General features: G+C 56.6%; 10 protein-coding genes across 10 annotated transcripts; 7 read left to right on the top strand and 3 right to left on the bottom strand.

The window, feature by feature from the left end:
* The first annotated feature begins 204 nt into the window (after window positions 1-204).
* On the top strand, window positions 205-2,160 carry GGTG_06615 (phthalate transporter). Its single transcript, XM_009224435.1, has 4 exons — window positions 205-964; window positions 1,029-1,349; window positions 1,418-1,601; window positions 1,657-2,160. The coding sequence occupies exons 1-4, from the start codon at window positions 284-286 to the stop codon at window positions 1,980-1,982; spliced, it is 1,512 nt and encodes a 503-aa protein (XP_009222699.1). The 5' UTR covers window positions 205-283; the 3' UTR covers window positions 1,983-2,160.
* A 157-nt stretch (window positions 2,161-2,317) lies between these two features.
* On the top strand, window positions 2,318-3,874 carry GGTG_06614 (ribosome assembly protein RRB1; the record flags this gene model as incomplete). The annotated part of the gene is made up of 1 exon (XM_009224434.1): window positions 2,318-3,874. The coding sequence occupies one exon, from the start codon at window positions 2,318-2,320 to the stop codon at window positions 3,872-3,874; it is 1,557 nt and encodes a 518-aa protein (XP_009222698.1).
* Window positions 3,875-4,210: 336 nt separating this feature from the next.
* Window positions 4,211-4,791, top strand: GGTG_06613 (hypothetical protein; the record flags this gene model as incomplete). Its single annotated transcript, XM_009224433.1, has 2 exons — window positions 4,211-4,350; window positions 4,410-4,791. The coding sequence occupies 2 exons, from the start codon at window positions 4,211-4,213 to the stop codon at window positions 4,789-4,791; spliced, it is 522 nt and encodes a 173-aa protein (XP_009222697.1).
* Window positions 4,792-5,117: 326 nt separating this feature from the next.
* Window positions 5,118-6,666, top strand: GGTG_06612 (hypothetical protein). The gene is made up of 2 exons (XM_009224432.1): window positions 5,118-6,118; window positions 6,232-6,666. Exons 1-2 carry the CDS (start codon window positions 5,571-5,573, stop codon window positions 6,359-6,361), a joined length of 678 nt encoding a protein of 225 aa, XP_009222696.1. The 5' UTR covers window positions 5,118-5,570; the 3' UTR covers window positions 6,362-6,666.
* Window positions 6,667-6,819: 153 nt separating this feature from the next.
* On the bottom strand, window positions 6,820-9,050 carry GGTG_06611 (CMGC/SRPK protein kinase). Its single transcript, XM_009224431.1, has 2 exons — window positions 8,100-9,050; window positions 6,820-8,013 (listed from the first exon to the last, which is right to left on the bottom strand). The coding sequence occupies exons 1-2, from the start codon at window positions 8,695-8,697 to the stop codon at window positions 6,989-6,991; spliced, it is 1,623 nt and encodes a 540-aa protein (XP_009222695.1). The 5' UTR covers window positions 8,698-9,050; the 3' UTR covers window positions 6,820-6,988.
* Window positions 9,051-9,527: 477 nt separating this feature from the next.
* Window positions 9,528-9,716, bottom strand: GGTG_06610 (hypothetical protein; the record flags this gene model as incomplete). The annotated part of the gene is made up of 1 exon (XM_009224430.1): window positions 9,528-9,716. One exon carries the CDS (start codon window positions 9,714-9,716, stop codon window positions 9,528-9,530), a length of 189 nt encoding a protein of 62 aa, XP_009222694.1.
* A 1,228-nt stretch (window positions 9,717-10,944) lies between these two features.
* GGTG_06609 (hypothetical protein) lies at window positions 10,945-13,777 on the bottom strand (the record flags this gene model as incomplete). Its single annotated transcript, XM_009224429.1, has 5 exons — window positions 10,945-11,212; window positions 11,267-11,494; window positions 11,679-12,254; window positions 12,446-13,184; window positions 13,477-13,777. The coding sequence occupies 5 exons, from the start codon at window positions 13,775-13,777 to the stop codon at window positions 10,945-10,947; spliced, it is 2,112 nt and encodes a 703-aa protein (XP_009222693.1).
* A 327-nt stretch (window positions 13,778-14,104) lies between these two features.
* Window positions 14,105-15,063, top strand: GGTG_06608 (hypothetical protein; the record flags this gene model as incomplete). The annotated part of the gene is made up of 2 exons (XM_009224428.1): window positions 14,105-14,643; window positions 14,742-15,063. The coding sequence occupies 2 exons, from the start codon at window positions 14,105-14,107 to the stop codon at window positions 15,061-15,063; spliced, it is 861 nt and encodes a 286-aa protein (XP_009222692.1).
* Window positions 15,064-15,298: 235 nt separating this feature from the next.
* Window positions 15,299-18,460, top strand: GGTG_06607 (hypothetical protein). Its single transcript, XM_009224427.1, has 3 exons — window positions 15,299-15,581; window positions 15,681-17,086; window positions 17,167-18,460. The coding sequence occupies exons 1-3, from the start codon at window positions 15,351-15,353 to the stop codon at window positions 18,227-18,229; spliced, it is 2,700 nt and encodes an 899-aa protein (XP_009222691.1). The 5' UTR covers window positions 15,299-15,350; the 3' UTR covers window positions 18,230-18,460.
* Window positions 18,461-19,081: 621 nt separating this feature from the next.
* On the top strand, window positions 19,082-21,724 carry GGTG_06606 (hypothetical protein; the record flags this gene model as incomplete). The annotated part of the gene is made up of 8 exons (XM_009224426.1): window positions 19,082-19,447; window positions 19,511-19,537; window positions 19,617-19,818; window positions 19,887-20,285; window positions 20,346-20,954; window positions 21,025-21,136; window positions 21,216-21,527; window positions 21,703-21,724. 8 exons carry the CDS (start codon window positions 19,082-19,084, stop codon window positions 21,722-21,724), a joined length of 2,049 nt encoding a protein of 682 aa, XP_009222690.1.
* Window positions 21,725-22,384: the final 660 nt, after the last annotated feature.

The raw sequence follows: 22,384 nt of genomic DNA, 5'->3' as shown, positions 1-22,384 counted from the left end.
GTGGACTCGCACTCCCTCGTGGCCGACCGAGACCCGCGGGATGCTGACGTCGTGTCGTGTACCACCTAAAGAGATTTGAGAAATGAGAGGGTTCTCGTAGGGGAATACCTAATCCGAAATCGAGAGCAAGGGGAGCGCGGCAAGGAGCGTGTGTGACTTGCTCAACCTTTTCACGTCGCCCCAACCATCATCCGGCCTGGGTGCCACGTATAAAGTTAGAAGCCCGCCACCAAGCTAGTGTTTCCGGGTACAACCACGCAAAGACACCGTCGGGAAGCACAGGATGGCACAGGTGCAAAGCGAGGAAAAGGTTGAGAGGCCCGGCTCCAAGGGCAGCGATGCGACCCCAACGCCCGCAAAGCCCGCCAGCGCAAAGCTGCCCTTCGTCGAGCACTTTGAGGGCCAGGACGCGGCGTGGCGCCAGCAGGCCGACACGCGGCTCGTGCGCAAGATCGACGCCCGTATGCTGCCCTGCCTTATTACCATGTACCTCCTCAACTTTCTCGACCGCAGCAACCTGGCCCAGGCGCGCCAGGGCACGCTGGAGAAGGACCTCGGCATGAGCGGGACCGACTTCAACCTGGCCACGTCCATCTTCTTCGTCGGCTACCTGCTGATGCAGCTGCCGTCCAACCTGCTCATCACGCGCGTCCGCCCGAGCCTGTACCTGAGCCTGGCGACGCTGCTCTGGGGGACCGTCAGCACCTGCAACGCGGCCGTCCAGGAGTTCCGCAGCCTCGTCGTCGTGCGATTCTTCCTCGGCTTCGTCGAGGCGCCCTTCTTCCCCGGCGCCGTTTTCCTTATGAGCTCTTGGTACACCCGCGCCGAGCTGACACGCCGCATGGCCTGGCTCTACTCGGGCAACGCCCTGGCCAACATGTTTGGGGGACTGCTCGGGGCGGCAATCCTCGGTGGACTGGAGGGGGCACATGGGATAGCGGGGTGGCGTTGGTTGTTCATTGTCGTGAGTCGGCCTGCATAACCTCCGGGAAAGCATGAAACTGACAGCGGTATCGCTCTCAAAACAGGAGGGCGTCATGACCATTGGCGTTGCTATTATCGTGGGGTTCATCCTTCCAGACTACCCCCACAACACCAAGTGGCTGAGCGAGGAGGAAAAGTCGTTTGCTGCCTGGCGCCTGCTGGAGGACATCAACGAAGCCGACGACCAGCATGCCGGCGTGTGGGCGGGATTGAAGCTGGCCGTCAAAGATTACCGGCTTTACGTTTTTGTGCTGCTCCAGCACCTCAACCTCGTCGCCCTAACGTTCCAATACTTCTTCCCCTCCATTGTCGGAACTCTTGGATACAGCCCGATCAATACTCTCTGGCTTACGGTGCCGGTTTGGGTAAGTGCTGTCCTGGCTGGCGGCTCATCGAATGCTGATAAACCGGCTAACAGCTGTCCAACATTTAGTTTGTAGCATTCCTCGTCTCGATCCTCGTGACATGGACGTCAGCAAAAACACAAGATCGGTCTCTCCACATCGTTGGTCTGATGCTGATCGGCGCTGTCGGCAATGCAATCGCGGCGGCAACAACATCGCTGGGAGCTCGCTTCTTTGCCATGTTCCTCATGCCCATGGGCGCCCTCTCGGCCTGTAAGTCAAAGCAATGGAATAGCGGAAAATCAGACAGGCGCTAACTCCGAGGCAGACCAAATCGTCGTATCCTGGGTCGCCAATTCGTTCCCGCGCCCGCTCGTCAAGCGGTCCGCGGTTATCGCCATATCCAACATGATTGGAAACACGGCGTCTATCTACGGCTCGTACATGTACCCCATCTCGCACGCGCCGCGGTACATCCCAGGAGGTAGCGCGAATACGGTAATCTGCCTCATCGTGGCGGGACTCGCCTTGGCGCTGCGCTTTATCCACAAGAAGGAGAATAAGAAGCTCGAGGCGGCCGAGGCGGGGATTGGCAGCGGAGGGGTGTCTGTGGATGTCGACAGGAGAGCAGTTGGCTTCAGGTACATCTACTAGTTGAATCTAGTGGTAGAGTGGTTGTTGGATGTTGATATCTGGACCGCCCGTGGTTCAACGAGGACAAGGAATAGACGGGAAAGGAACAGGGGAGCAGCAAACAACGTCATATGTCAAGGGGATTTTTTTTTAGACACTGATGAAATAGTGGGCCTACCCCACCAATGGGGATCTCCATTACCTACCGATCCAATCAAACCCGCAGAGATTACAGGGGATTGAATGCGCTGCGGGGTTTACGACCCTCAAGCGGGCAAAAAAAAAAAAACTTGGAGGGGCGACGCGCGAGGAAGAGCTGGACCTGCTTGTCGCTCGCACAACAATTCACAGTCAAGATGAGTTCCGCAGATCCCTCAAGTACGGTCACGTCCCCGAAAACGAAGCGGCCGCTCGGCGGTGAAGAAGCCACGGCCGGCGCGCTCAAGGGAGGGCGCCGGCCGGGGGCCGACGATGCCATGGATGTCGACGAGCAGTCGAGGCCGGACATGGGCGAGTTTGAAGACGAGTTCGAGGACGAATTCGAGAGCGAGGACGAGATCATAGAAGCCGGAGTCGACGGGCGTCCAGATGCGGAGCGCGAAGCCGAGGAGAAGAGCGCAATGGACGTCGACGGCGCCGGGCCAGGCACATTCATCGTCGGCCGCACCAAGCTCGAGCCCGGCCAGATCCTCTCGCCAGATCCGACTACTTACGATATGCTGCACAGCCTCACTACGCCATGGCCCTGCCTGTCCTTCGACATCGTGCGCGACTCCCTGGGCGACAACCGCAAAGTCTACCCCGCCACCATGTATACCGTCGCCGGCACCCAGGCCGAGAACGCGAGGGTCAACGAGAACCAGATAATGGTGATGAAGTTCAGCGGTCTGAGCAAGATGGATAAGGGGGACGCAGGCGACTCAGACTCGGAAGACGACGACGACGAGGACGCCGATCCTATTCTCGAGTCCAAGTCGATACCCCTGAACTCGACGACGAATCGTATCCGCATCCACCAGTCACCCTCTTCGGGGTCTCGGCCGACGACCCTGACAGCCACCATGACCGAGTCCTCCAAGGTGTTCATCCACGACATCACCCCCCACCTCGCCTCCTTTGACACCCCCGGCAGCGTCGTGACGACACAGCAGAACAAGCCGCTGTCAACAATCCGGGCGCACAAGTCGGAGGGCTACGCAGTGGACTGGCAACCAAGCAACCTGCACCCCCTAGGCCGCCTCATGACGGGCGACAACGATGGCCTAATGTACATGACCACGAGGACAGACGGCGGCGGCTTCGTCACCGATACCAGGCCGTTTGCAGGCCACGCCAGCAGCGTCGAGGACATCCAATGGAGCCCCTCGGAAGCCTCCGTTTTCGCTTCGGCGTCGAGCGACGGCACCGTCAGGGTTTGGGACATCCGCAGCAAGAGCCGGGCGGCGGCGCTGTCGGTCAAGATCAGCGACACGGACGTCAACGTGGCCAGCTGGTCCAGGCAGACGACGCACCTGCTCGCCACGGGCGCCGACGACGGTGCCTGGGCCGTGTGGGACCTCCGCCAGTGGAAGCCCGCGGCGGCGGGAGGCGGCAAGGGGGCGTCGACCTCGTCGACCCCGATCGCCAGCTTCTCGTACCACAAGGAGCAGATCACGAGCATCGAGTGGCACCCGACCGACGACAGCATCATGGCCGTGGCGGCGGGCGACAACACGGTCACGCTGTGGGACCTGGCGGTGGAGCTGGACGACGAGGAGAGCCGCGACACGGCGGGAGTGCAGGACGTGCCGCCGCAGCTGCTGTTTGTGCACTACCACGAGAACGCGAAGGAGCTGCACTGGCACCCGCAGATACCCGGAACCCTTGTCGCGACAGGCAACGAGTTCAGCGTCTTCAAGACCATCAGCGTCTAGGCGAAAGTCCTGGGCCGATGCTGTGTTGTTGAGGTTGTTCTTTGCTTTTATCACGTAGATTTCATCAGGTGGGCACAAAAATCGAATTCTCCAGCCGAAGGCCACACTAGTGCTTCAAGTGACACCACGCCTCCCGATCTTGTTTGACCTCGATGCATCTGCCGATCCATTATCCGAAGAGTTTAGGAACAATCGCGCGAATACGGTGGGATTTCTGTTGGCGTTTCTGCTCCTCTCTTCGCTTTTCATCCTACCTAAGCCACCCTAGCTTTACGACTAGATCAGTTCTCTTTCACAGCCCCCCACAGTATTACCGTCAACTTTACCACTACGGCAATGGCATGGAGCACACGCGTCTTCCTTTTACTTCACTGCCTGGTTTTTGTCTTCGGCCAGCTGGAACAAGGGTTCATCAAGGATTTCGTGGCTGGGTTTACGCCGCAACGCCCTGACGCCGATGGGCATTTCCAGCAATAGTGGGTGCAAAAGCCCTTGTTTGGACGCATAACTTCCAGCATCACTGACAGCTCCATAGCATCACCTTCTCCGTCCGACGCACAAACGGCGGCACCAACATGACCTGGCACGAATGCGTCTCCAAGTCCGCGGCCGACGCGACGGACAAGCATGGAACCCTCAAAACGGTCGACTACACCAACTGCCTCCACACTGGCGACCAGTTCGGGCCCGCGGTGGAGTTCTCCATGGCCGACGCGGGAGACGGCGCCTTCCAGCTCAGGCTGGTCTGGGACCTGCCCGGCCCCAAGGGCGTCAAGTTTGGGAACTACATCCTCGAAGCCGGCGACCTCAGCTGGGTCCCGTTCTGGGGGTATGAGATCCAGATGTACACTGGGCCTTCCGAGTTTGGCTTTGTCGTCGACCAGTTTGGCCAGCCGGACCCGACTAGCGGGATCTAGCACCCTGGCCGAGAGGTTGTATTGACCGGGAGTGGGACGACGCCCCATTCACATTAGACATGGAAGAACAGGAGCGGAGGCTCTCGATAGCAGGAAAATCACCAGATTGGGTTGGATCGGGAAGAGGGTCTCCGGAGCGAGATCGAGAGGTTTTCACGGAACGTCTCCTGATGCCCGATTCCGTAGTGTATGCATTGGCCACATAAAATTGTCCGGGGCCGCCACCTGCTGGCCTGTGGGGAACAGTCAGACGATGTGCTAACTTGCTCAAAGGTGCTCTGCTGCCAGCTAAGCTTGCCAAAGGCCCGATCGTGGAGTGGCGGCTGCCTGACTGTCAAGACCACCTGCTCGGTCCCCTACGGCCGAGCCAAGAACCAGCCCGCGACCTCCACTCGCAAGCATTGACGTGTAATCCTGCTCACCTTTCCCGCACAACGCCAGCAGCTGAGGACCATCAGGACCGCGTATGAGTCAGTGTGCCGTGCTGTTCCGGGCCTCGTCGTTGCGGGAAACTTAGTTGGGCTGCCCGCCGGGCCACTCTTCGTATCGTCGTTCCGTCCCGATCCCTGGCAGGGGCTAGGTCGATTGTTTTGCTGCTTACTAGATAGGTAGCCAGCTTGCGAGTTCAAATGGCCCTTGGCTGCTCTTTCTTGCACTCCCTTGGTCGTGGCAGCGCTATCCGTCATTCGTTGGCCCCCTCACGCCCCCAAGCAGGACGACCTCGAGGTCCAGTAGCCGCCGCTTCCCTTTAAGGGACCCCCCAAGCCTTGTCAACAGGTATGGATGCTATGGATATGTCTGCCATGGCAACTAGCATGACCTCGGTCAGCACACCAACCCCGACGCCGACCATGGCCATGCATGGCGGCGGCGGTGGCGGCGGCGACACGGCGATGGGCATGTCGGCCATGTCCATGACCTTCTTCCACTCGGCCTCGACCCCGTTGTTCTGGGACTGGTGGAAGCCGAGCGGACCCCAGCAGTACGCGGCGACCTGCGTCTTCCTCATCGCCCTCGCCACCGTCACGCGCGTCCTCTTCGCCGTCCGGCCCCTCCTCCACGCCCGCGCGGCCTTCCGGGGCCCGCCCGACGGCCACCACCACCTACCTCTCCGTCACGACGAGCAGGCAACGTCCCGACATCACGCCACGGCTGAGGAGCTACTGCTCGCCGGCGAGAAGACGGGCTTGGGCGAGGCTGATCCTGAAGCAGCCGCCCCGAAAGGAGTCGCCGGAGTCGCGTCGAGGTGGTGGCACAGCGCGACGGTGTGCGAGCGCTTGTTGAGGGCGTCCTGTGAGGCGGTGTTGGTGTGTCTGGGGTACTTTCTGTAGGTTTCGGACCCGTGGTCTCTTGAGGGCTGGTCATGTCGTCTGTTGTCTGCCTGGCATACAGACCATGTCCGAATGACGCTGACGTGATCTGACCACACTCACTCCATAGAATGGTGGCGGTAATGACAATGAACACCGGCTACTTTCTCTCAGTTCTGGGCGGCGTTTTCCTGGGCATGTTCCTCGTGGGCGGCTCAGCCGACGACAGCACCGCCGGGGACCGGTGGCACCAGTGTTGATGGCGGTCGTAGTTGAAACATGAATCGGACAGAATGGCCCGGTACGGACCGCAGAGCACTGTCGACTCTGCAAGGTCGCGGATGGCGGCCTCGCCGTGGACTGGCGACGGTGGTCGAGGAGCTTCCTTCGTGTTCGTTGTCGTCACCATACCTAGCGTTGGTGCATGGAGAAGGCGGAGAAGAGGTACTAGTAGATTGGGAATATCAACAAATGACGAACATTTTGAAGGTTCAAAAGACTCTCTATGCGGGGCTTAACTGAAGAGCCTGAAAGCCTGATGCATCTTGGCGGAGTAGGGGCTGACAGGCAGTCAAGGTTGCAAATATAAGATGACAGGTGGATGGCCCCAGATCGCCGTCCAACGTGAGACGGTCAACATCGACTTAACTCAGGGCTGGGACAACTGCTGTCAGCGTAGACCACAATTTCTAGGTCGGGTTTAAGACACCTCCCGCACTTGTGAGAGACCGTTGATCATCTGTCCGAGAAAGCGTGGTATGTTCAATTTCTTTGTATTTGCCGGGAATCTTTTTTTCACCATTTCCAATTCGTTAAGCATCAATTAAAAATCATTTAACGCTTGATAACTGACATGACTGTTGCACACTGGGTATCTTCACCTATCTTCATCTCCTTGCTCTCTTCCTCTCCCTTGCATCCGGGCTGGCTGTTGACTCTACTGTTTTTCTGTCTCCGCCCGACGGCTCACCCCTGGACCCTGCCTCCGTGACGACCTCAACCGGATCTTCGGCAACGCAATCTAACTTGAACCAGTCATGTGCGAGCACCTTCTCGACGCTGGCTCGCTCCCCCGGCGCATACCTGAGGAGACTGCGTAGCAGGTCCGCCAACAATTTCCGCTCCGCCTCGGGGATGGCTTTCTGAATGTTGATCCCCTTCCGTCCGCCCGACGGTGGCAGTCCATACGTCGGCGGCGAGAGATACATCTCGAGCGATGTCTGATCACCCTTCCCCGCCCTGGCCAGGTCGTTGCCCTCATTGTCGAACCGCTTCCTCCGGCCTTCCCACTGATAATCCCACATCGGCTCTGGGAGCTTCCCGAAAAGCCGGACCATCTGCTCCAGGAGCTCGTCACGGTCGGCTGTCTTGTCTAAGAGTGGCTCTTGCGCCCGGATTTCAAAGAGTGTGCAGCCCAGGGCCCACAGGTCGCAAGCGGGCCCCTTGACTGCCATGTGCACTTGGCTCTTCTGTGGCGGGGGGTCTGATGCTTGCGTCGTCTTCGTCGTCGCCGCCGCCGCCTTCTGTGATACGTCGTTTTCTTGGCCAGCCTCGTGTTCTTTGCCGACATCACCATCCTCGGGCGAAGTCAAATCCCCTTCGGCAACATCAGGAAGAAGCAGCTCCTCGGGGGGAAGGTAGAGCTCGGGCATTCCCAGGAATTCGGGCGGGTCATCGAAATAGTAAGACTCCCCAAAATCGATGACGTGGATTTCGTCGGTGAGGAAGTCGCTGCCAAGGTGGTGGGTCATGCCGATCGCTTCCAGGACATACAACGGCTGGCTGCGAGGCAGACTTCCAGATTTTGAGCGCACGTTGATCAGTTTGGGTTTACCGAGGTGCGACATCAGGTCCTCCTCTGAGAGGAGATCAATCCCTTTGAGCTTGATGACGATGTTGGCAGCCCGAAAGCCTGATATGGCACCACCAGGTGTCAGCGTGATGACGTGACTGTGCCACTTGGAGCAAGGGAAATGAAGAAAAAGCAGGTAGACGAACCGCCATGGCATATCCCATGCCGGTGCAAGAAACCCATGGCCTGGGTTGCCTGGCGAGCCATGCCTCTCAGGATTGGCGCGGCGTCCGTCCCTTCGGCTAGGTGGAGCCAAAAGTTGGGAGAGACGCGAGGGCCGAGCACCGGGAGGACAAGACAGTGGTGGGTTCCGTTAGGCCCGGCGACGGTGAAATGGTCCAGCGGCATGGCGATGTACTCCCACCCGGGGATCGACCGGTCCAGCCGCGCCAGCTTGAGGTCGAAAACCTCGACTTCTGAGGGCACGTGCGAGATCAGGACCTTGAGGGCCACATAGGTCTCGGTTCTGTCGTCGCGGCAAAGCCAGACGGTGCCGAAGCCGCCATGTCCGAGCTTGTGGATCACGCGATAGCGGCCCTCGGAGCCGAATGTGTCGCCGAGGTGGACTGGATGGAACCCTCCATCTTCGTACTCCTCGAGCGGCTCAATGTCCCCGCGGAAGTAGAATTGCTCTGGGTAGGTGCCGTGCGCGTTGGGCCGTGGATGGGACAGCACCACACTTTTCCGTGCAGGAGCGGCGTCTGGAGGGAGGCTGCGAGGCGGGCTTCGCGGTGGCGACGCCATGTCGTGTGGCTGAAGCGCAACAGAAGAAGCCAAAGATCTTGACGAACAGTGTGGCAGTCTTGACCTGGCGGGCTGGGGTCGCAGATAACTGAAGGTAGCAGACCTGTGGGTAGGCAAAAGCCTGTTGGGGTACTAGTGATCGTGTGCAGGAGCCACGACTTTGGCGTCGGGCGACGATGGCAAGAACTCCTCCCCGACGCTGTTATTCCGAGCGTTTTCCATGATGGTTGTGGGCTCTGACAGGACTGAAATAATGGCTGGTGGCTTGTAGGTTCGGCAGGTAAGAGGCAGATAGGTCCAGCATATTTAGAACAACTGACATTCCAGGATCCGAGACCAAATGGGGGATTTTGACTGACTGCGCCGCCTGTTGGCGCTGCGCCACCGATACAACACATTCCAGCCGTATGTACCAAAAAAAGGAAGGAGGGGGGATTGGAAATCCCCACGCCGCCAACACCCCCGGTAAGATGTTCGCCCTCAAAATCAGTTCACAAGGCGGCCCGGATCGGCTTGAAAGTTGCACATACAAAGAGGGTGTATTTCAATACGCAGAAAAAATTCTCCCAGACGCTTTCACGGGCGCTGGACGACATCCTCAGAAAATGGTTAGGCTGGTCCATAGAAAAACCAGTGGCCCACCCAACCCAAATGGCCCACGGAAGACCGCGGGCGCTAAAACGGTAGTCGATGCTGCCCACACCATTTCGCCCATGTGCCCTAGGACGACTTGCACAGGCAAGCCTAAGCTGACGTACGAATGCCATCCCCACGAGACGGTACCGAGCCCGGATGCGAGCATCGTGTGGGTAGGAGGGTCCCGACGCCGGCTACACATGAACGTGGACTTCCAGCTCGGCAGCCCGCAGCCCAGAGAACGCCGTAAGCCGGGGCGTCGTAGAAGGCCGGCCGACGCCCGGCGTGTTGACGGCAACCTGTGTGTCCACCGGCGAGTTGAGAGAGGCAAGCTCATTCATGCAGCGGCGCAGCTCGACGGCCCACTCGGTCGCGTCCGCCATCGAAAGGGCGAAGAAGCCGTGCAGGTGATCATTTTTCACATAGATTCTTTGCAACTATGCGACCAAACTTGTCGTTGGAGGTGCGCGCTTGCACCGACAGATATATGACATATGGCGTCGGCGCCCGTCGTAACGTGCGATACGATCCGTATGGAGATGTTCCTGGCGCCCAATTTTGCCCGCCACGCGAAGGGAGACGCTGCCAAGTATTCGTCTCACTCCTACGGGTTCTCTTTGCATGCCTCAGCGAGCACGACCAACCACTTGAGTGGACAAAGCAAAAAGGAAGGGGGACAGGACGAAGGACATGAAATGCAACCTCCACCACCGCTTCGCTTTGGGCAGGTTTGAGGATGGCACTAATCCAGCGTGGCGTCAGGTTCGCATGGAATGTCTAGCTCGTATCGTTTCTTGATCTTGGCCGGGTCTCGGGAGCCGGGGTAACATGCTTCCTGGGCTGGGACAAGGGCGTCGATGGCTGCTCGACGGAGAGGACTGGCCATCAAGACCAGACTGGAAATTTTCTTGCCAGTCGGGAACTGATATCGGATGACCGCACAGAGGTCGAGAAGAAGCAATGTTCGAAGAGGTGTCAGATACTACGAAAGTGATCATCTCTGGATTTTCCAGCGTCCTCGACATGAACCCGGCCAAGAAGAGCATAGACCCGCATGGTGAGCAGCTGCGGGAAGGGATTAAAGGCTTGACAGCTGCAAGGGAAGGCCTGCACCTGGTGAGGTCGCAAAAGTCGATGGATGGGGACAATCCTGTATCCACTCGGTCGGGCTGTTTTCCAGCATGCCTCCGGATAATTTCTTTGAAGATGTCTCAGGTCGGCGTGGTCCCACGACTTGGCGAGGTCGCTAACTACGGAGTGAGGTATCTACCTTGATAGTTATTGCCCTATCCTAGCCGACCCTGCTCTACCGTCTTCGTGGTTCTGCCGGTCCGCCAACTGGATTGGCCATCCTGCACACCGGCGAGGTCAAAACACTAAAGTGGCCCGCTCCAGGGCAAGCAGGCCGGCAAAGTAAACGTTCGCAGTCGCCATGGTCGACACCATCAGGAGCGTCATTGCCAAGATAATTCGGGATCGTTGCCGCTTCCCGTCGCTCCCCCTTTTCTTCTTTTCCTCCTTCGAAACCCACCGTGCCCGACTCCAGTTCATAGATATGTGTTCGGCTGCTAACTTGATAACTTCCTGTCGTGTTGGCCGAAAGAAATATTTCTATCTACTTATTGCCGCGATCCAGAAAGGCTCCCCTCTGATACCACAAAAAAAGGGAGGAGCCATCGGCATGTAGTTGTAGTCCATCGAGAAGCACCGGTGAAAGCTCTTCACCAATTTATTTAATTTGCTGCCGGGCCGGGGAGACGCAGTGTCACGCAATGGCTCGTCACGCCCGAATCTGCTCGCTCGATGAGGCCGACTTTCGAGGCTGACAACCTTTGAAGCCAGCTTGAGGGCATCGTTACCGCACCGCTCAACATAAACCCTGGACCTGGTGCGCGCCGAGGATGTCGCTAGCCCTGTTTGCCGGCCCCTTTACCTGGACGCCCTGGAAGTCTTGTGTTCTGGAGAGCAGTCCTGGCCTGCGCCCTTCTCATTCATAAGCCCCACTTCGGTATGATCAGAATGCGTTCTTTGTTTAGAAACGTGTGCGTCCTCGATGTTCCAATGCATACCCTCCTCTATGGAGTTAAAGTCGCCCTCTCTAGGGTTATAAGCGTTGCCGGCCTCGATGTCGTAGGAATCCTCAGGCACAGGTATCGACGGCCTAAGGCACCGGAAGAGCGGTCCCTTTGCCTGAAAGCTTATAACGCTTCCAGGCTTCGAAAAGGAAGCTTAATAAGCAAGGAGGACGGGGCATCACGTATATATAAAGGGCAGGAACCCCTACGGGGCCCTGCACTTGAGATCCTTTTCCTCCTTAGAGCAAATCAACCGGAATAGCCTCACACCGTGCCATCTCTTTTGCATGCAATAAATACAAGTAGCGAACAGGACTTTGAATCTCTGTCTCATTTAGCCACATATGAATTGCTGCCTTGTCGAGGACTTTGTGCTTCCCTAGGCTCCTATCCGTCGCGAGGGTGGGCCATATATCAGCATCTATATCCAAGTCGGACTCGGCCGCCTCCTTGCTGCCCCAGGGAAGGGAGAAGAGGGCGAAGGCATGCAAATGCTTGGCTATATGCTCGTCCAGGGTCTCAGACGGCAAGTCCTGGGAGACGCGGCACAGTGGGCAATCAACAGGGGGGATTAAGGTTTGGCGGCTGGCGTCGCGGAGCAGAGGCAGCTCGGCTTCTCGGAAGCCGCCGGGGTGCTCTCTCCTCATGTGAGCGACCCACTTCGATGGGCTACCCATGATCCTATCGGTCGACCCGGCCGGACAGCGCCCGCATATCCAGTAGGGGGCGCCGTGCGCCTTGATCGTATGTCGCGTAAGCTCAAACGTGGACGCGTACATATCGTCCGGCGTGTCGCAGTCCTCGAACACGCACGTGTACGGTATGAGGTCGTTGGCCACATGGCTCCTGGTAGAAAAAAGCGCGAGGCTTGCGATTAGCTTGTGCGGTCCTTCCTTGATTGTCGGCCGATCTCCGCTCACCTCCAGTGCCTGTCCTCTTTCCCATATTCTCCAGGTAGGATTTCGGTACAATAAGGACACTGTATCATCCCCTTTGCCGGGCCATCCGGCAGAGCTTTGGGGCACCGAGGGTAGTACTGTGTCTCCTGTATTGCGGTTCCGAGCGTCACATGTGAGGGCGACCATTTAGGCCTGGTCACTCCCTTAATATCGAGGTCTGATGCATTCGTCATAGTTGCTGGGACTTGAGATAGGCCTGCTTGGCCTCTAGGTGGTCTTTCCTCTTCTGAGATTGGCTTTCGGGATTCTGAGGGCGTCGACGCACTCTCGCCACCTAGCCTAGCCACAGAGGCGCTGGCCTGGTTGTAGCCGCTGTCCTCGCCCAATTTGGCTTTCTTCCTCTCGGGCTCCTGCTCTTCGCACCGATCCCTGCTGGCAAGCAACGTGGCCTTCTTCCTTGCGGGTTCGGCAAAGAAGATGATCCGGTGGTGGCGAAGTATGTTGGCCCGAACGAGACGCTCCTGGATTGGTGTGAGGCTCCAGGTATCTTGGAGCTGCCTTCCTCGCGGCGCCTCGACACCTGCCCCAGGCTTCAAATGGATTTGCGGCTGGGGCTGAGATTCGACTTTGTCCCCTAGCTCAAAGTTACTCCTTGTCTCCCATTCTGACATTGAGCCGCATTTTGCTGCTGAAGAATATCTCTCTGCCTCCGTCTTCGCGAATTTTGGGAGCCACAACTGCTGTGTCCGAATAGCGATAACCATAGAGTTGCGTAGCTCTTGGTAAACTTCCTCATTGAACTCTTGATCGGCCCTTTCGTATCGGTATTTAGCTCCAGATTTCCGAATTGCAGTTGATATTCTCCGGAGCTGGTCCACTATTGAAGTGATGTAGAACTTTGGCTGAAAGAATGGATCTCGCCAGTCGTCGTCCCCATCATCGCCATCCCCATCATCGCCATCCCCATCATCGCCATCCCCTCCTTCCTCGCTCCAGAAGGGTGATTGGCCGTCTCTCGAGCCCTCAGACTGATCGAGAGCGTAGAAGGAGCCAGCTTGTTCATGGCTTGGACGGGAATCGAGCTCTCCTGCGCGGTATGTCGTTAGTTTCTTTCGATAAGGTTGGTGGGCTTGTGCTTCGTGGGGAATACATGGCGCAGTCCGTCGTACCCTCCGCCATACTCGCAATCTCTTTACATTGCTCGAGAGCTTCGATCAGCCCCTCGATGTGATCCTTGATGGCCTCTGCGACATCGGGCCTCGACATCACACGGTAGTCAAGAGACTGCTTCCCCGCCTCGGAGGCCTTGAGCGCAAACGACCAGAGGTTGAACATGCCCTGTCGTTTCTCCAGCCACCCGGAGGTGCTCAGTCGGTCCGTCTGCATGCATTCCTCGAAAAGGTCCTGACAGGTTTTGGTGAGTTTGCAGATGGTGCCCTCTGCCGCCGCAACGTCGAGGGTTTGTGCCATCCCGACCCGTTGTCGAAAGGTTGGGTTGACAGCAGCGACGGATGAAGCTTGCGAAATGGGGGCTGGGCCAAATGCTACTGTCAATATACACCTAATGCTGCAATCCCACCCATCCTAATGAGCTTGTCGGGAGCATGTCCCAACCATGGAGGTTCCTTGCCCCTCATCTTCCTGTCCAGTCAGGTGGTAGGAGCGACAAGGGAATGTCCATTGGCTGGGCACAATCAATACCTACCCATGGCTCGATAGCGAAACCTGACTGCTTTCAGCCTTTTCTTCCCGATTTTCTTCCCGCTCGCACGCTTCCGTTAGTCCCCTCGACCAAGAATGTTAGGAAAGTGCTGGTTCGTTCTCAAATCGCCCTTCCCTGCTCCGACCTTGCCGCCGGAGGGAGTAGGGCAGGCCAGGGGCCCATGCTGCCCTGGGAACCTGGTTCCGGATCTCAAAAGGCTCAATTTCGTGATCAACAGCCACCCGGGGCCTACAAAATATCCCACGGACGCGCCGCTGTGGCAGGTGAAAAGGTGGGATTTCAAATGGAAGCAAACCAACAGCAACTACACCTCGGTATCTGCCAAAGCAGTAACGCCACTCGAGGGCGTCGGGGCTGAGGTTGCCATCCAATTCCAAAACTCTATATCCAACCACTGGAGATTTGACTGCCTGGAAACCTTCGAGCTGCAGCTGTCATCCTCCTATCTCCAGGATTCGCTGGAAACGCCAGCGGTCGCTAAATACATCGAAGACCACAAGTCCCCGGTTGGGGTGTGGTCCATGTTCATGGTTACAGGGATTATGGTCGCCCGTGGAGCGAACAAGGAATCTTCCAAAAACAAGGAGTTCGGCGTCCAGGGAACGCCTCAAGTGTACGAAAGAACCAACGTCCAGCCACCCCCCCTCTACCGCGTTTGGCGTTTGATACAAGATCCAAGCAACGCAGCTAATTAAAGAGTGGTCGCAATAGCGAAATACCGGAACTGGGTGGCGTCGGTGGAAATATCGATTTACAACACACATCCTTGGATGGGCAGGACTTGGGCTACCGGCAAGATGATCCATTCGTGTGGGCTATCAAGCTGGAAAAAATCACCAAGGGGGTTTTTGACAGGAAGTGGCGGTCCAAGTCATACACCAAAGGCTCGCAATTCGGAATCGGCGGCCACGAGGAAACACAGGAGGAAATGCTGGAAAAGCTGGCCGAAGAGGGGCTGGGAAAGGTTCAGCTGTCTTGGCTTGACGGTGGTGGCGGCGACGACGGCGACACGCCCCTCGTCATTTGGGAATGAGTGGGAGATTGGCTGCCTGGCAATTTACCCCGCTCCTCCGAGTGATCCCACCAAACCCCGGCGATCTGAGGTTAGCGCCACATGCAATGCCATTACAATTGTCGGCCAGAGGAGTTACATGTAGGCATGGAAAAATGGGCTTGATTGGTTGTGCCTGTCGGGGGCCGAGCCTCGCACGAAACTCAGCATGGATTATTCCCTTTCCACTCGGACACAGCAATTTTTGACGATGGACATTCCTTTCCTTCAAAACATACAGAGACACTGGCAGCGATCAAACGCCAGCCATGGCTAATTCTAGCTACGAAGCTACCGCCTTTGCTGTCGACGCAGTAGCTAAGATCCAGACACAGGTCCAGGAGCTTTCCAAGCAGAAAGGCTTGAAGGCTTGGTGTGTTTCTCTCCAAGGTGTCCTGGGCCCCGCGCACAAACGACTCCAGGCACCCTCGGCATCGGCCGATCGCCAGCTCCAAGCTGTGCTTCCCAAGCTGCTCCATCTGCTGGATGGTCTCGTTCGAGTGCGCATACCCATATCTATCTCCATGCGGTTAAGTTAAGCTACAACGGTTCCACTGACAAGCAACGTGCGTGTGGCCCACGGCGGCTTCACCCCACAGCGGCACTGGCCTTGGGATAAATGGCCCCACCCCCGCGCCCTCGAACTTGACTCGTACCAGGGCCTCCAGAGCTTGTGTGAGGGCAGCCTCGACGCCAAACATGCCGTCGAACGGAGCATTCGAGATCTCTCACGCCCTATCAACAGAAAAAGCCAGGCTACACTCTACAAAACTTTGGAGAGCGTGGCCCAGATTGAGGAGCCAGCGGACCCCGATCTTGGAGACGGAAAATGCAAAGTCGGATGGAACGACTACGACTACCAAGCGCACATCAAACGACTCTACTCTGTCTTATCACGACATTGCGTCTGCGCTCAAAACGAAACTAAGATAGGGATCTCAGCAACTTTGAGGCTAAACAACGATGACGGCACGGCGGAGAGCGACGATGGTGCGGCCATGTTTGGTCTGCTGTTTCTGGGCCATCCGCACCAGGACCAGGCACCGGACGCTTGCCTGTGGAAAGACACCATCATTCAGGTGCCTCTCGAAACAAGAGCCAGAGCGGCTAACGGTTGCAGAAGCTGGAAGGATCAACTTTCGTCGTATTCCGAATTCTGTGGCCTCATTTCACACCGAGCTCTTGGCCGGCTTCAGCTCGAGGTGGAGGACGGATCTCTGGTCCCACGTGGCTCCAGGGAGCCGAAGCGGGTGTACTCGTCACGGTCACCAAGTCTGCCATTGGCGAAAGTGCTGTCCATTTCTCCCCCGCTGACAGCAAAGCCGAGGCTGCGTCTTTGCTACGAGTTGGCTAAAGCTGTATGGAAGTTCTATGACTCCGACTGGATGGAGCCGGCCTGGACTAAGGAGGTCGTCCATTTCATGTTGCAGCGGCCCTTTACCGCAGGTGCCGATGGCATCTACGTGGATGATCCTATGCTCCTGGTCCGTTTCGCCAAGGCAACCCCCGGCAATGCCTACCGCCGTGAGGCTTTATCTCACGAATTCCCGAAGCTACTTGCTCTTGGTATCATGATGATGGAGGTGGAACTCGGGGTCCACATTGAGGATTACTTCGAGCCCGAATGGCTCGATCCCTCTTCTGGTGTTCCGCTACCAAACGCGGATCACCTTGCGGCTTTGAAACTATTCCAAGATGAGGAGCGCTGGTCAAATCAAGATACCTTTGACGCGCTCAAGTCCGCGATCGAGATGTGCCTGAAGCCGGCGCAGTGGCGGATTTTGGAAGATCGCAGGGTGGCCCACAGAGATGCTGTGTACCAAAAGGTCGTGGCTCCGCTCCAGCTTCTGTGGGAAGGCACTTACGCCAAGTCGCCTCGCATGAGGGCCATACGGAAGGAGGAACTAAGGTTCACAGAGGCCTCCTCCCAGCATTTGACACAACCCGAAAAGAACGAGCAACCAAGCCCCGAGGACCCTCCACTCCCCGCCGTCCTACCTTCCCTGTAGGTCTTTAAACCCGAGCTGATGCATGCCAACGTCGCCACTAGAATCTGCACTCGAACTTACTCTATCCAACAATCAGTCAGCAGCTGTGCACAATCCCGAAGAACGGATGCAGGCGCGAAAACGCCAGGTCTGATCTAGCAGCGATACCAAACGGAGGTAAATTCTCGTCGAGCGAGTGGTTCGAACACCTCAGGGCTTTCAATGAGGCCCTGAGGATAAAAGACGAAAAGAGAGACAAATCGACTCCTCCGTCCAGGGTTGCTATCATCGATACTGGAGTCTGTCCCACCTTGCAGGGCACTGACTTCGTCAAGGGGTACCGTGATTTTGTCGATGGCAAGCACGGCTCGTGCCAGGATAGTAAACGAGGAAGCGACAACCACGGCACAAATGCTTGCCGCCTTCTCAAGTTCGCCTACGCCGCGGCCGAAGTTTACGTCGCCCGCGTCTGGGATAAAGGCGGCGAATACACCGACGACACCCCGGGTCGCATGGCCCAGGCCATCGATTACGCATATGCAGCCTGGGGTGTCGATGTCATCGTAATCCCCTCGGGCTTCTATCAAGAGCACGACTGCATACGAGACGCCATCTGTCGCACCGGCGATAAGGGTGTCCTGGTGTTCGCCGCAGCTTCCAACCACGGGGGCCTCAAGCCCGTGACGTTTCCCGCAAACCTGCACTCCGCGGGCAACCTGTTTTGCATATTCGCCACCACGCCGGGGGGCAGGACGCTGGTCGATTTCAACCCCATTGCGCCCGACCCCGGCAAGCCCGGGAACAGCTTCGCGACCCTCGGCGAGGACATATGCCTGCCCCACGTGCCGGGACTGCTGTCCGGGACGAGCTACTCGGCAGTGGTCGCGGGGGCGATTGCCGCGCAGCTGCTGGACTTTTCAAGGCAGGAGGACGTGCGGGATAAGATCAGGAAGAGGCAGTGGCTGACGCGGGTGGAAGGGATGGGCGCCGTGCTTGCCGCCCTGTCTAGTCGGAGCCTGGATGGTGGGCACCGCTGCCTCGCGCCGTGGCAGGCGCTGCCGTATGTGGACGACGAGGTGCCCTGGGCCGACAGAATAAGTTTGCGGAGGGAGCAGCTCCGCGAAACTCTGTCGGTTGCGTTGACGAGCACCTACTCCTAGACGGACGCTCTGCTTACTGCCTGCTATTGTTCATACCCATCTATAACTAGATATTTGTCCTTGTAGAAAACATGGGAGAAAAAAGACAGGGAAAGGACGATAGGATCACTATGTAAGGGGACTCGCCGGCGCTCGAACTAGATAACTACCCATCTACCATGCAAGGAAAGGATAATTTGCTGCCGTCGTGTCGAGAAGCAAGTACAATAATACCTACAGAAAGATGCCTGTCCCGCAAGTTATGGCCCAAGTTATGGACGCGCTGAAGGGCTCCCTCAGCGCCGCGCTCGATTGCTACGAAGGATTTCCGCCTACATGGTAAGGCTGGCACACCCGCCGTGTTCGCTGCCAAGCCAGGACAGGCTCGACCTCGGGGACCCGGAAAGCGGAGAATGGGCACTCAGGACCGCAAGCCCCCCGCTGCACCGACGCACAGCAGGGCGAGTCCCCTTCGCCCCAGTTCGAGGGCTTTTTTTACCACTGATTGGGACTGGCGCCCAATTCAAGAGGCCGACATTGGCCGGGCGCCTGCACCTCGAGTGGTGATATGGACCTATCAGGTGGCGGACTCGGGTTTACACAGCATGCTCAGCCCAGCCTGCCTGTCTGCCTGGCTGCCTAACGGCCTGGCAGGCATTCCGCAAGGCAGCTTGGCACGCAAAGCGGCGCGGCTTGTATTCGGGCACTCGAATTTGACTTCTCACTTCCTCCATGCCCATCTCCCCCCCTTTCCACCTTGCCGCTTGTCACGAACGGCTGTGCTCTCTGCCCGTACCGCCGCGCAAAGATGCAACACGCCGAGCAGCCGTTCCTTGCGCACCTGACTGCTTGAGGAAGTCCGTCAATTCCAGCATGAGCAGCCCTGGCTCAGCGGCCAGGGCTGCCCCGATGGTCAATGCCTCCCCGCCGCCGGTGACGATGTCCGGCCCAGCAACCGCTACGGAAGCCACGCCGGGGGCGTCGAGACGAACAAATTCGAAATTGGAAAAGGCCCTCGAGGATCTGAAGCAAAACTTGACGAAAGACCAGAGGGCAAGCTTTCAGGCGTGCGGCAGGGAAGATGTTGAGGCTGCAATCAGGTCCATCCAGGACAGGCTTGGGGCCAAGCGGAGACTGCCAAACCTACAGCGTCTCTCCAAGTTCGTCGATCTGCTTGGACAGCTCGCCATTGCCGGTGGTGATTTTGTCAGCGTCAATGGCCCATCCAGCTTCCTCTGGGTACGTCGAACCCCCACCGGCCACTACTGATGGCCCCTTGGCTGACCTATCCGCGATCAACAGGCTCCCCTTCGCCATGCTCTTGAGCAGGTAAGCTTGCCCCTCACTCCCTATGGAGTTAGCCGCAGCTTGTTTTTGTGTCGCAACTGACAGATTGTGATATCATTAGGCTAGTCGCGCGACTGGTACTCAAGGTCACTGTCTGGACAAGCTTGTCGATATCCTTGGACAGATCGGCGACATTTTCCCGCAGTTGAACGAGTACCACAAGCTCTTCGTTAGTCACCCGGATGTGATCCTCATAGTAGATCACTATCAGGAAGTCATTCTCAAGTTCCATACCGGCCTCATGGAGGTATTCAACAGATCTGGTAGGCATTGGTCAGCCCCTGATTAATATCTGGCTCCGGCATCACGTTGACCATGGAGTTTATTGCAGCATGGCGGAGCGTGTTCGACTCGTCCTGGCGCCGATTTTCGAAAATGGCCGACGAGATCAAAGAAACCCTTCTACGAATCCGGAAGCTCTTGGACGAAGCAAAGGCGACTGCATCAGTGCGCGAGATCCAAGCTCTTCGCTACCAGCTCACGCAGGAGAGCCAAGTAGCTGCTTGCAGAGAGGACGAAGCATCAAAGGAGCGCCGCCGAGTCCACTTGCAGGAAATAGTCAACAAACTAGCCGCTCCACAGTATCTCGATGACCAGGAAGACCTCCAGCGGCGCACGCACGAGTCCGCACGGGGCGACTGGCTGTTCCGGCACGAGGCATTCATTCGTTGGGTCGATGTTGACGACGAGACCCATCGGGTCTTGGATCTGAACGGCTGCCCTGGGGCGGGTAAGCCTGTTTGATGATGTCTTTCCCAGTCTCCTTCTGCGATTAACGTTTATACCCTAGGCAAAACATTCCTCGTATCCAATGTTATTCGGCATCTGCAAGAGTTGAAGGGCAAACCCACCGAGGGAATCCCGTTAGCTTACTTCTTTTTCAAGAACGACACTCAGAGCAAGGTGGGAACGACATGCACAGCAGCTCTGCGGGCCTTGATCGAACAGCTTGTCAAGGGGGACTCTAGCCAAACCCTTCTGGATCATGCCTTCCAAATCCTCTCTACCGTCAACACCCCTTCCAAAAATCAATTGGCCGAACTGGCGTCGACAGCGCTTCGTTCAAGGCGGTTCTGCTTCCTCATTCTCGACGGACTGGACGAGTGTGAGACCGCTGATCGGGAGATGCTTCTAGACTGGCTCAGGAAGCTGACGTGCACCCCTGGGGAGTCGCCTTTCACACTACGAATCCTCCTTTCAGGCAGGCGGGAGGACTATCTCGAGAGGACGATAGCCACACTCCCACAAACCTCGTCTGTGCGAGTCGATGCCGTGGATGGCCACGCAATCTGTATCAGGCTTTACACGGAAGAGCAAGCCGAGGCGATACGAACCAGCTTCAAAGCCAGTCATGATACGAGGGAGATTATCCTTGACAAAATCACATCGAGAGCAGAAGGTATCTCGTCTTGACTGGGCTTCCACTTGCCTGGACTCGCGGCTAACTTTGCAAAATCCCTCCGCGGCAGGAATGTTCCTTTTCGCCCACGTTGTTTTGCAATATCTGATTGCTCTGCCCACCCTGGAGGACCTTTTGGAGGAGTTGCAAGATGAAGTGTTCCCCTCCCAGCTCGGAGACGCGTAAGTCAAATCGCTTTCCGGTCCCTAAAAGTAAGACACAATAGGTATTTTCCCTCCGTAAGCTGACATTATCTCAAAGATACGACCGCATTGCTGTCCAAGTCCTCGATCGCCATCCAAATCCATCTTTACCTGCTCGCCCAAAAGAATCCCGCAAGCTTGTTATGGCAAAACAGCTTCTCTCATGGGTGTCTTGTGCCAGCCGCCCGCTTGCCTGGAGGGAAATCCAGGCACGCTTTATGATCAGTACCCAGGCTGGACCCGAGCGGGATGCGTACACACGGATGGCAAAGTTCACTCCCAAACAGCTGTGCGGCTGCTTCGTCGACATTAGCGGTACCGGGAGCGAATCCGAGAGAACGGTACACATTGTGCACCGCACAGCCTCAGAGTAAGCTATAAAATCAGGAGCCGCTCCGCTAATTTGACGCCGGTGCACGGCCCTTCGGGGGCACCTTCGTCAAATTGCCCTGATTTTAATTTTAAGCGTTTAAGGCAAAAGAATAGAGTAATACTGTTTTTTTTTAGTGTTTTAACTCGTTCCTCGAATAACACAAAAAAAACAGTAAAGGCGTTAGCGAAGCCTAAAAGCGTAACTAGCGAAGCCTAAAAGCGTAACTGTTCTTTTTAATTTTATTTACTTATTTATTTACTTATTTATTTATTTATTTATTTATTTATTTATTTATTTATTTATTTATTTATTTATTTATTTATTTATTTATTTATTTATTTATTTATTTATTTATTTATTTATTTATTTATTTATTTATTTATTTATTTATTTATTTATTTATTTATTTATTTATTTATTTATTTATTTATTTATTTATTTATTTATTTATTTATTTACTTATTTACTTATTTACTTATTTATTTTTACCGATTTTTATTGTATATCCGGTAATTTCCAGGGAGACCCCCTGGGACCCCCCTTTTGCCTCCGGCGGCCCTCCGGGGGGCTCCTGCGGAGCGCCTTTTCTCCTGCGGAGGGCACCCACAGCGACCCACAACCCCCCCCCCCCCCAACACCCGCCGCACTCGCACTGTTTTGCATTTAAGGTTAACCAATCACAAGCCAGGAAAATCGGATCCTCGTGCGGGGACTGGCTACAGGCCATTTAAGCTACGAACTGTGTCCCGAATAGGAGAAACCTTTGTCAGCATTTCTGTCAGATCACCCGGGTAAAGAACAGCTACGCCACAACACCGCCTCCGCCTCGCAAGCTCGGCTCCGACGGTGTTGTG

This window comes from Gaeumannomyces tritici (assembly GCF_000145635.1).
Source record: "Gaeumannomyces tritici R3-111a-1 unplaced genomic scaffold supercont2.3, whole genome shotgun sequence".
NCBI lineage: Eukaryota > Fungi > Ascomycota > Sordariomycetes > Magnaporthales > Magnaporthaceae > Gaeumannomyces > Gaeumannomyces tritici.
Note: the sequence above shows the minus strand (reverse complement) of the source record. Positions and strands in the feature narration are given on the sequence as shown.

Coding starts and splice junctions, on each gene's coding strand:
- GGTG_06615 (XM_009224435.1), top strand. CDS start 284: ATGGCACAGGTGCAAAGCGAGGAAAAGGTTGAGAGGCCCGGCTCCAAG. Junction 965..1,028: donor GGCGTTGGTTGTTCATTGTC/GTGAGTCGGCCT, acceptor CTCTCAAAACAG/GAGGGCGTCATGACCATTGG. Junction 1,350..1,417: donor GGCTTACGGTGCCGGTTTGG/GTAAGTGCTGTC, acceptor TCCAACATTTAG/TTTGTAGCATTCCTCGTCTC.
- GGTG_06612 (XM_009224432.1), top strand. CDS start 5,571: ATGGATGCTATGGATATGTCTGCCATGGCAACTAGCATGACCTCGGTC. Junction 6,119..6,231: donor GTGTGTCTGGGGTACTTTCT/GTAGGTTTCGGA, acceptor CTCACTCCATAG/AATGGTGGCGGTAATGACAA.
- GGTG_06611 (XM_009224431.1), bottom strand. CDS start 8,697: ATGGCGTCGCCACCGCGAAGCCCGCCTCGCAGCCTCCCTCCAGACGCC. Junction 8,014..8,099: donor GCATGGGATATGCCATGGCG/GTTCGTCTACCT, acceptor GTGCCATATCAG/GCTTTCGGGCTGCCAACATC.
- GGTG_06607 (XM_009224427.1), top strand. CDS start 15,351: ATGGCTAATTCTAGCTACGAAGCTACCGCCTTTGCTGTCGACGCAGTA. Junction 15,582..15,680: donor TGCTGGATGGTCTCGTTCGA/GTGCGCATACCC, acceptor TTCACCCCACAG/CGGCACTGGCCTTGGGATAA. Junction 17,087..17,166: donor CCCGCCGTCCTACCTTCCCT/GTAGGTCTTTAA, acceptor TCCAACAATCAG/TCAGCAGCTGTGCACAATCC.